Genomic DNA, 12,119 nt, shown 5'->3' with positions numbered 1-12,119 from the left:
ATATGTCAAGGAATTGTACCATAGTCTGAGACCTGTGATCAGCAGTGATTGAGTACATTTTCTTAGGTCCTGTATTTTTTCTTCTTCAATTTTGAGGTACTTTACCTGAATATGTGTATATAATGTTTGTTTTTATATTTCTTATCTTTTCAGTTGAAAGACCTTCCAATGGGGTTAATAAGGGTTAATATAACATAGTCATAGTCCCAGTTTTTTTGTTGTTGGTTTTTTTTGTTTTTTTTATCAAGAAGAGTCAAAATTGTAGCAGCAGCATGGATGTATTAAGAGAGCTGGATATGGTGCCGCCACTTAGCCAAGCTGCTAATTTGTCTCACGGTGTTGCAATTACAAAAATCCCCTGCGGCCCAAAAAGCATTTCTATGCAAGCCCTGAAGGCAAGTGAGAAAACTCTCTGGTGATCCACTTTCTAAGTCTAAATTGTTTTCTTTCTTTTAGAAGGATAATCCTTCTGAAGTTTTTTTTTTTTACCAGGATCATTTTAAGTTAACTTTTTTCCATCTGTGAAAAGACTTGTTTCCTGCTGTGAAAACAGGTGAAAAAGAAAACTTCTGGTGGGATTTTAGTTTGTTGTTGTAATACTCATTTTGGCCACATGAGGCTGAAGTGCACCATTACCCCAGTCTAAACAGGATTAAAAGCGGCCATGTTTTCTTCCAGGTGTTTCTCCATGCACTCTAACCACAAGGTACCCACTGTATATTGTGTATTAGGAGGTTATGTAACATACTGTCACGTCTTCATCGAAAAATGTATTCTAATTGGAAAAAGCTTCCTGTCAGAAATGCTTTAGGGAGTCAGGTGAGATACTATACAGTGAACGAAGCAGGTTGGCCAGGTCTTAGTGGATGAATGGTTCAAATAAAGTTTTTTCTTTTAAGAGACTGGGGTTTGAATCCTATTTTATTGTTTGACTTTTTTTTTTATTTTAATATGGCAGAGAGATTTTCTGTCAGAGAGAGAGGCAAAGAGAGAGAGAGAGAGAGAGAGATGCTTTCTGTGTGCCACCATGGGCCACCATGAGAGATTATGGTGGGCCGCCACATTGGTGGGCCTTTGGATCATCAATAAAAAACAAACAAACAAAAAAAAAAAACCATTAAATGTTTATCATCCATGGCTTGGTCTTTATGGGCCCTTTCATGCCTGTCATTCGGGGTGCACATGAGTGTGATGCTCCTGCACATGAGAGAAATCTGCCTTCAAGGCCTTTTGGTTTGTCCAGTTCACTGTTAAAGTCACACAGACATGAAATCATGAGTTTAAGCGAAGCTGATAACCAGCAACCATGGTGAAACACCATTAGTTGTTTTTTTTATATACACATTCAATTACAAGGTAGAAAAAAAAACAAACTAAAAACCACCGTTTAACTTTTTTTTAGGAGAAACACTAGATTATAAAAAAAGCCCTGAGGATGTAGCAGAGATTTCCCATGAACCATGCCATCATAAGCATCATAATCAGTACTGGCAGCGGTTTTGCTGCCCTGGCAAACAGGCGAGGGCAAAGCAGACTCATGATGAAGAGCTACATCATCGCTCCGGCCTGCTGCAGCTTTGCACAGGTGTGGACGGGACGCAGTGAGACGGTGAGCTGTGCTTGTGGCCAGACGCGACGAGACCAGACGCGACGCGACGAGACGAGACGAGACCTTTAAGTACAGACCTTTGGATTTCTGGGTCACGTGACGCGGTCTCTCCAACCTGCCTCCAGTCCGCCGGCCGTCCGCTCGCACCATTGCAAAAAAAGGTAAACATTTTCCGCAGCAGCATCCGCAGGCTAGCTCTAGTTTACGGACTATTAGCCCTCGACTTTAAACTCGTCCTCAACCACCGTAAGAACGACACGGAGCGGCACAGGCGTGTCGCGGCTCCGGGAAGACACGGGGGGTGACAGTGTGCGCTCACTCAGGGCCTCATCTCTGTAATAAACACTGATCTCCCACCGAGCTCTGCCGAAGCCCGCGACGTCTGCTGTCAGCGTACTCTCCGCGACTTAATTTCCGGATTGAAAGCGATTCATTGTCGCAATTGCAAGACGGGAGCGATAATGGAGCAACGTGGCGGTCGGATTTGTGAAGATTACAGTCAGTGAAGCGCCCTGCACAAGACTGCCTCCTAATCCCTGCGTGAAAGGGATGGGCAGTGCACCGACTGTAGCTGACTTTTTTTTTTTTTTTTTGCAAAAAGCTTGACTCCACACATGCACATGATGGTCAGAAGGGGTGTGGGCTCACGCACTTGTGCTAGATGTTAAACACATTGTCAGACTCTGAAGATCAGTTTTAAATCAGTGTTGAATTGTGCTCATTTCATCTCATCAGTTTTAATTCCTCCTCCAGGGTCAGCCAGACTTCTCTTTGCCACCCACTTGACTGGGTATGTTTCCTTTCTTGCAGGATGGCAGAGGCTCCCATGTCATGTGATTGTTTTGTTTCCTTGCCCCCTGGCTCTCGAGATGACCATGTGATTTTTGGGAAGAACTCGGACCGTCCCCAGGATGAGGTGCAGGAGGTGGCTCATTACCCTGCAGCATCTCACCCTCCAGGCTCAATGCTGGAGGTAAACAGCCCTGGACTCCCACGGTCCCGCAAAACCACTGAAGCAGACATCATGCATAAGTTGACTGATACACTGCAGACTCCCAGGGTCTGATGTATAGCAAACAAAAAATTCTAATCATATGTTTCCTGATAGTATTACTGCATTGGTCTTCTAAATAACCCTGTCTAAGATTCTAGTCTGAACCAGAATTGTTAAACATTTACTCAGAGACTTAATGGAGAAACGTTGCTTCCTGTTAATGGTTGAGGGGAAGTCACTGATGAAATTCTTCCTCCTTTTGGCCTCTCATTTGTGTTCATTTTGTCTTTAAGGTTAGTGGAACTATTCAGATCATTTACTGAGCTTCACATAAACTGGAAAAGTAATTCGGTCTGTCATTCAGTGATGATATAAATGATTTTTTTGTATCAAAATTGGAAGACAAGTAGTATTTTGCATACTGCACACAGTGGCCTACCCACAACTCCTAAGTACATGCTCTCAAAACAGAATTCCTCTTTTTATTGCTCTTATTTCTTTTTTCTCAGACTTATATTTTCTGAATGGAACTAATAGACTTAAGTATAAAGAACAACATTCTCAGTCCCTTTTTTTAATGACTTTTTTCTGCAGTGCACATACATCCAGATCCCTCAGGTGGAGCAGACTCACGCTGTCGTCCTAAGCAAACCTGCTTGGATGTGGGGTGCGGAAATGGGAGCCAATGACCAGGGAGTCTGCATTGGAAATGAGGCAGTCTGGACCCGAGAGCCCGTCGCCCCTGGAGAGGCTCTGCTGGGTATGGACCTGGTCCGGTGAGCACCAAAAGTCTTCCGTACTGTATTCATTAGGAAAAATAATCTTTGTAGCCGTTGGAGCAACCGTTCACTGCATCCTAATCAAAGACAGTTTGGATATTGTATACTCAGTGGAAGTATTAACTCTGGCAGGCTTTGATCAGAAGGATGTGTAAATTGTCACAAGCATGTTATGACAAGTGTGGTGAGTACTGGTGAAGTTAGCACTTATCTGTTCATCACTGTGCATAAACACACTCAGTCAGTATGGGGAGTTGCCCTCCTCCATAACACATAGCAGAGGAGTGTGTAAACATTGCCAACAAACTCCACCGACCTTCGTAGTTTATGAAAAAGACTAAATGGTCAAACAATAAATTGAAAAAAAACAACAACATAAAAATAAATGATAAATAAATATTTGCCATTAGTAAATAACTTACTAACATCTGTAACAACATAACTGACGTCTTTGAAAGAGGAAACTCATATATTACATTTTCAAGTAACCCATCATGACCTGTGATCATCAGACTGGGGCTGGAGCGTGGTGACAGTGCCTGGGCAGCGCTGACAGTCATCACTGGCCTACTGGAGCTGCATGGCCAGGGGGGACAATGCAAGGAGGATCCGGAGTCCTTTAGCTACCACAACACCTTCCTCCTGGTGGACCGCAACGAAGCTTGGGTATTGGAGACTGCTGGGAAGCTGTGGGTGGCACAGAAAGTCACAGGTGAGGATGGAGGGTTAACAACTCTGTGAATACAGAGCAAAGGATACTTGTATAATCTAGACAGTTAGATTTACCTCTATAGGTGATGAACTGTTAATTTTATGTATATACTACTAAGAGCAGAACCACATGTACCTGCAGTTTAGTGACAGTAAGCCTGTTGCCGAATACATGACTTGTAAAAACCTCAGATTTGTGGCCTGCTCACATTGAAGTAGCTTTTGTGCTGTGTTGTTTTATTTGTGTCAACAAGTTAATTTATTTTGTGTAGATTGGAGGTGAGCTGTTGCTTGTTAGCAGATTTCTTATTTCAGTACCCAGCTGTCTCACTTTAATCAGTGCAAAACATGACTGTGCTAAAAGGACACCGTAGCATTAATAACTTGCACCATTTGTGTGTGTGTGTGTGTGTTTGTACCCTTTGAACATGTCTTTAGTAATTTGTGCAGGAAAAAACTTCTAAGAGTTTGACGGTAATTATAAATAATGAGGTCTAATCCAAATACAGTATCTAGCAAGGCTGTGTGTTGTTTGATGTTCATACTGTGTGTGCATCATCATCTTCTGGGGTCAAGTCAAGTTTGTTTATCAAGCGAAGAAATTCTCACTATTGTCTGAAAGGGCTTTACAACCTGTACAGCGTATGACACCCTTTCTGCTTTCCTTATCCTCGTTCCGAATGAGCAATATCCTGTGTTCCTTTTTAAAAACCTGCACAAACAAATACTCCAAAGAGCAAAGAGACTACAGGCTGACAGTAGATTGTACAAACAAGAGCCGAAACACTGACACAGCTCAATGATTCTATCAAATACCTCTTTTGCTTTTGCTAAAGTCAACCCTTTAGGTTAGGTTTGGATAGGGCGGCTTTTGTCTCATATAAGTCAAGACTCACTATCAGTAGCTGAAAATAGTTCCCAGTAAATGTGCTATTTACTCATGTCTAAGTAATGTTTGCTCTTTAAACAAGACTGAGTCTACATGTCATGCTAGCAGCTCTGTGAGGCTGTACTTAGGCACAGGTAAGCTTTGAGCCAAAGGCCAACATCAGCATGCTAACATGCTTATAGACACTCTTACTGTTTAGGTGTGTTTAACATGGTCAGTTAGGGTTAGGGTTAACATGTAAGGATGCTTATCTTGCTAATTAGCGCTTAACACAAAGCCCTAACAACACCATTAGGTTTGCATGTATTTGGTCGTAAATCAAAGTCTTGGAAAGATAGCAAGATGCCTGTGGTGCTAGAATAAAAGTCACCAGTGTCAGTAGCCCTCATGAATGAGGACCATGAATGTCTGTAGAAAATTTCATGGCAATCCATGCAGTGGTTGTTGAGTTACTTCAGTTTGGATGACAATTGTGGTCTGATGCCCACACCACCTTGCTGCTAGCATGGCTGAAAGCACCTGTGGGACTAAGGCTAAACCAGACCAAACTTATGCATTGAGTGTTTGACTGCTTAATCTGCCTTTAAGAGCAAATTAACACTAAACCACACAAGACGGTACAAATTCAATATGAAATACTTAACATGATTTATATTTGCTTTTTAATGTGGGAAACTAAAGAAAGCCTTTGTTCATTCTTCAACATGAAGCCACAGCTTATATAGATGTTTCATATTGTAGTGAAGAGATGCTCAGAGTTGGCTGACCCTGTCAAGTGGAGAAAAACCTTGCAAGCTGCTCTGCTCAGTGTGTATTCAAATGCACACAAGCATGCATTACATAAACCGTATGTTTCTGGCTAATGTGATTGCCTGCAGCTAGAAGTTGCAGGCAAAGCATGTCCACATACTAACAGCCTCCTGCTCCTTTCAGAGGGTGTGAAGAACATCTCAAACCAGCTGACCATTGGCACTGAGATCTCCGCAGAGCACCCAGAGCTGCGGAGCACGGCCCAGGCTCAGGGGTGGTGGGATGGTGAAAGAGAGTTCAACTTCTCTGAGGTGTTCAGCCCTGAGAACCCGCCTGCTAGGATGGAGCTGGCCAAACAGCGCTATAAGGGTGGCACAGAGCTTCTACAGCAACATGATGGTGAGGCTGCTCCAATGCTTCATTTCCCAGAATGCCTTTGAACATTCAGGGATTTTTCCTTTACTACTCTTTGTTAATGTGACTGTGAAAGTGCGTGCGGCTGAATTTGAGCATGACTTACATTTGGTGTCAGCATCAAGAACAGTTTTAAGTGTTTTCATTTTGTAAATCTGCGGTAAGTCATCAACTCTGTGTCTCTCCTGTTTCTGGTCTCAGGCTCAGTCACGGCAGAGGTGATGATGTCCATTCTAAGGGACAAGCCCAGTGGCATCTGCATGAATTCTGGAGGTTTCTGCACTACAGGCAGCATGGTATCTATTCTGCCCAGAGACACCAGCCTGCCCTGCATCTACTTCTTCACTGCCACCCCAGACCCCTCCAGGTTTGTCTGAGTAAACTAAGAATTCCTCTACACTATAAACACTGGTTAAGACTCAAGTAAACGATTTATACTGCAATATTCATATACTCAAAAAGCACTTTATTAGGAACACCATACTAACACTGGCCTCCATTTGCTCTCAAAACAGCCTCAGTTCTTCGTAGCATGAATTCCACATTTGAGATTCTGCTCCATGTTGACCTGAATGCATTGAATAATGTCTGCAGTTTTGTCTGCCACATCTACTATACCTGTTTCTGCAAGATTTTATGCTTAGCATTGCTGCCACATGATTGGCTGATAGGATAATTGCATGGATAAGTGTACAGGTATTCCTGATAAAGTACTCTATGAGCATATATGACAATATAGTATATGTGTTCTGCAGCATTCTATAGGCAGCTGCTGTAAACTAAAAAAGCTTAAAGCTTATAGATTTGCTGTGCTTATTAATGGGTCGCATTCAGTGGCAAATTAAACTCCCGTTGCATGGTTTTGGCAATTAGTTCATACTATATATATGTATGCAGTTCTATTGGTCCATCTATAGCATTTCAGGGACAATTAATTGATTTTACTATATCTACCGAGAACTTGTCTCTGTGTAATTATGTAAGCCACCATAATTAGTACAATACATGGTTCTTTGCAGGAGACTTTTAAAGAGCTGTACAATAAAATGTTACCCATTGCATTACCTTTAAAGCAGCTATTTGTAAATTTTGCTGTTGCTATATAGCCAACATTAGCATTAACATTAGTTTACTTACCAGTCTAGAAGAAACGTTGACGAGTTCAGCATCAAAATTAATTCCTTTACTCACCAGAAGCTGTCTTCAGCAGTGAAAAGAAACACCAACGTCTTTTCTTTTACTGTTAGTTAGCATACAAACCAGCTAGCTCAGCCCAGTCGGCCTGTCTCATCACTTTCCAATACTGAGTTACTGTTGTTTCAACTCTGCCCTGAAGGATATGGCAAGCCCTTTTAACATTTAATAGCTACTTTGGATATGTATTACAGATATCTGTAATTCAATTCTTCTTAATTCCTAGTCAAAATCTACATTTCAAATATCCACAATGACATTCTTCCCAGGATAAATGACGTCACTTTTTCCATTCATGTGTATTAGGTTTCTCATTACAGATTACTGCAACTAAGTTATGACTATCCATAATTCCAGTTTGAGATATCTACAATTCAATTCTGACTAGTCATAATTCTAGTTCAAGATCTTCTTGAACTGAATTGTGACTAGTCAAAATGATGTTGTAGATATCTCAAACTGGACTTGTGGATAGTCATAATTTAGTTGTGGATATCTTTTATCAGGTTATAGATATCTTCAAATGAATTTTGATTAGAGATATCTCATACCGGAGATATCTTAAATGTTCATTCTGCCTAGTCAAAATGTAATTACAGATATCTTGAAATAGGCTTAGAGATATCTGTAAATACATCAGAAATTACATCAAGTAGGTGGAGGGGCTTGCCATAGGCAGGAGCAGCTTGCTATTCATACGGTTTTACAGCCATGTCTGAGCAGCCTGAACAAGACACAACAACTGCCATTTCTTCTGCTAACACTGTTCAAATTATGTCTTTGCTGGGCAAAATAGGCACCACAATTCTGAAGGATAAAAAGGACGTTTGAGATATCTGTAATTCAGCTTTGCAAAATTGAATTACAGATATCTCTAACTGTCATTCTGACTAGCCAAAACTAAATTACAGTTATCTCTAACTGTGATTTTGACTAGTCAAAATGTAATTATGACCAGTCAAAATTATGTTGTTGATATCTGTAATGTTCATTCATAGTCAAATTTAGCCATTAGATGTTAAATCCACTTGCCATAGCAGGAAGCAGTGCTGCTCAGAGGGCAAATTATAACCTCTTTTATTGTAAATGCAATGGCGGCTTAAGCTATTGGCAAGACAGGTAAGTAAACAGATGTAGCAATAGAAAAACCTTTATATAACCTACCTTTATTGCTTTAGAAACAAAGTTGTTAGCGTGGGCAGTAATAGCTAATTAGACAGATAAATGAAAGGTCAAGAAAAAAAAACTCATAACTTTGATTAAGGGCTTACAACTGATTATCATTGTTGCAAAGATTGAAAACACACAGATTTCCAGGAATACTAAAAGCAAAATTAGTTTGCAACAGATTAAACATCGTACAAAAATCATGAAGGACACATTGCTTATGAAAGTGTTGAGACCCCAGTATTCTTTCCCACCTCATCTCTACTTTTCCTACATTCTGTCTCTACTTGCGGTCGAAGTTTCTTAGTCTGCATTTCTCTCTTTCCTGTTCCTTTCCCGATTAACCCACCCCACCTGTACCCTGGTAGGTCTATATTCAAGCCTTTTATCTTCTCGGACTGTTCTACTCCAGTGCTGAGGGTGGTCTCCCCACAGTTCGGCCCAGATGACCCTGTCAGGAAGCAGCCTCGCTTTCAGAGCCAGGTGGACCGCAGACATGACCTGTACAAGGCTCACCAAGTGGCGCTCAACACCATGGAGACCAACCCGGTGGGCACTACTGAGAGGCTGAACTTATTCAGATTTTGCTGATAAATTACAGGAAAGTCACAGCACAGGTCAGACACTGCCAGTAGTGGACAGGACCTCACAGTTAGCGCAGACAAGACACATGACATGAGTGTAGACTAAACATAAACACACTACAAGTACACATTTAGAGTCAGAGAGCAGGGTCTCAGTCGTGACTACACTGCAACCAAACACCAACATGAGAATTCTGGCATGTAAAAGAAACTGACATTTATCATTTAAGCTGTTCAGCTGCCTGTCCTGTTTGATCAGTATCAGAATTTAGCTACAGTATTACATATTAACTGAGGTGAATTGACCAGCGTATACAGATATACATCTAATGTTGTATCTAGTTTGCCGCAACCCAATTCGTCACTTCACATTAAAGAAGATTTTGAGTATTTTGCAAACAAAATGAAAAATAACAGATTTTTTGGCCTCTTGGGGGCAGTGGAATTAAGCTGTGAAAATAAAATTGACATTTCATTATATTTCAAGTCGATATGGCAAACTTGTTAGCAAATAGTTGTTAATTTGCACACCCAGGAGATATTATCATTAATTTGTGATCATGTTTCTGTTGATAAATTCTGTTTAATTTAATTCTGTTTTTGCCCCCTACTAACTTCTGAGGAAACTTCTGGTGAAATTTAATTGGCATTGGCATTTCAAACTTGCAGTTTGTTTGATATATTATATATATATATATATATATATATATATATATATATATATATATAATTTTTTATTTTATGATTATTTTGTAAACTAGCTGTGAAAACGTGAAGTAGTGTGTAGTTCATACTGTATCTACTGTAATGTATAATTAAATTGGGACAAAACTATTGGCTGTTTTTTTGGTGACCAGCCAGACAATCTAAAACCCAGATTAGCTTGAAGAGGAAATGGAGGTGTGTGATAGCCGGTGTGTAATTGCTGTTATTAAGTCTACGTCCTCCACTACAGACGTCTGGTTGAATTAGACCTAGGATTCTCAAAAGGCCAAGATTGGGATCTGGATTTGTTTTTTAGTTTTATTTACTTTTGCACAATTTAAAATACACAGAAAAAGACTACAAATAACATTAGTCTTTATTACAAAGACTGTATGTTATTACAAATAACGTACAGTGCAGGGAGAGACAAAAAGACCAAGGGGCTCTACCTAAGTAATACTGAAATATCACAAAATTATAAAAAATATGAAATGAACATACAAGAAAATAACATGACTACATGAAAATGATGAGAAACGAATAGATTCAACACATATATAATAAAACTAACAAGCAATAATAACAACAATATTAAAATAAGAACTGAAAATGTGAGGATGTGAGGTGTATGAGTTTAACTCCACAAGCAATTCTTTCTAAATGTATCATATTACGTACAGGGTTATCACCATAACATGGTTTAAACTTGATCTTTTTCTCTTTGTCTCAGGATGAGGGCTTTGCTGTCTATGAGATTCTGAGGGACCTGGAGTCACAGTGTCTGAGTGAGATTTCAGCCATGCTGAGTGGAGAGATACCAGGAGACGAACTGGGGGACTTGTTTTTTGATTGCGTGGACACAGAGATTAAGTTTTACCAGTGAGGAGGTAGGAGGCTTCAAGAGTTGGATTTGGTGTTGTATATGTCCCTGAATGTAAAGTGTGTGATTGTTAAGTTTCCTGTTATTTACCAAAAATTTGGAGCAGAGAAACTAAAGCAATCGATCAGTCATCACATTTAGATGATGATCTTAAAGTCTGAGCTGACAGACAGAAATCTGAAAACAGAGAATTCATTTTAACAGAATGCATGTGTATTTTTAGCATATCATGCCGACAGTTCTTTGACCCTCAAGGTAGTGAGCCTTTTCCACAGTTAGGATTTTAGATCAATAACAACAAGCTATGATAATTGCAACAGATTGCTGATGTCTCTTGGTCTGCTTCAGCTATTCCAGAGCTTTTGCCTTCTCTCAATCTTCACATGCTAATCGAGAAATATTCCTGTGTGGGAGTGTGATCGTGACAGTTTCCAGGAAAGCTAAATAAGCCTAACATGTGCCGTGTGAACCTGTCTTCTCTTACAGTGCCCTCAGGTGGACATCCTTAGTGCTCGCAGAGTGGCAGGAGAAGGCCGTGAGACTGTTTAAACCTCTGTGTTCCTTGTCTGATTGGCCCTTTGCCTCACTCACACAACACACATGCCCTGACACCATTCCATCAGTAACACAGACTAAATGTCGAAACTGCACATGTGATTGGAGCATATTTATCATCTGTATCACCCAGGGAGCAATGACTTCACCTCATTAGTGATTATAATGATGTAGACTACACAGGCACCTATGTAGAGCTGTGTGACGTTGCACAAATACTGTAAGTATGGCATTTGTTTAACCTTTTGTTTCTTGTTGCAAATGAATGGGTTGTCATTTGTTTGATGGCTTCCTGTAGGGAAAGATCTAATAAAGAATGTGCATAGTCTGTGCTGAATGTGTTTTAAGCTTTCTGGCCACCTAGTGGTGTGGCTGTACGCACTGGTACTATAAGAGTTCATCCACATGAAGCTTGTGATATTCATCTTTTTATCACTGTCCTCTTTTCAGGCTAAAACAGCGTGTTGTTCCTCCAAAACAGAAATTTACCAATTCGACCTCCAAAGTGTGTAAATCTTGAATGCTAGCTTGTGTGTGTGAGCTTTTACTTTGCTCTTTTTTAAACTATGGTGTATGCCAGCCCCGCTAAGGGTTAGGTTTATCTATGATCCCTCATGTTAGATATCAGTATAGTCCAATATACTGTTGATGATAATAATAGGGATGAACAATAAATGTAAATTACCCTAATGGGTTTGATTTGGTTAAGGAGATAGTTCAGATATATAGTAGCTTTGGGGAATTCTACTGTTTTTCCCACTTTACCAGAGTCAGAAACTAATAAAAACATTAGGAGTGTGTTGTGTGAGTCTTAATCTGTGGGTTAGTTTATTCAAGAAATCATTCAGCTATTGTCAGATTGATTTTGACTTGCTTTCTCTGTAGTGG

General features: G+C 40.2%; 1 protein-coding gene across 2 annotated transcripts; it reads left to right on the top strand.

The window, feature by feature from the left end:
• The first annotated feature begins 1,572 nt into the window (after positions 1-1,572).
• On the top strand, positions 1,573-11,559 carry scrn2 (secernin 2). Of its 2 annotated transcripts, none has more exons than XM_071504851.1 (9): positions 1,573-1,770; positions 2,420-2,582; positions 3,198-3,379; positions 3,895-4,094; positions 5,916-6,131; positions 6,348-6,513; positions 8,876-9,056; positions 10,527-10,683; positions 11,163-11,559. In XM_071504851.1, the coding sequence occupies exons 2-8, from the start codon at positions 2,421-2,423 to the stop codon at positions 10,677-10,679; spliced, it is 1,260 nt and encodes a 419-aa protein (XP_071360952.1). In that variant the 5' UTR covers positions 1,573-1,770; position 2,420; the 3' UTR covers positions 10,680-10,683; positions 11,163-11,559. The 2 variants fall into 2 exon arrangements, 1 of the variants encoding a protein (XP_071360952.1); XR_011694438.1 differs by having other exon boundaries at positions 1,632-1,770; positions 8,943-9,056.
• Positions 11,560-12,119: the final 560 nt, after the last annotated feature.

This window comes from Trachinotus anak, unplaced genomic scaffold (genome assembly GCF_046630095.1).
Source record: "Trachinotus anak isolate AG129_WGS33_773 ecotype Australia unplaced genomic scaffold, CSIRO_AGI_Tana_v1 ptg000019l, whole genome shotgun sequence".
In the NCBI taxonomy this organism is placed as follows: Eukaryota; Metazoa; Chordata; class Actinopteri; order Carangiformes; family Carangidae; genus Trachinotus; species Trachinotus anak.
This window is presented reverse-complemented; position numbering and strand designations above follow the sequence as displayed.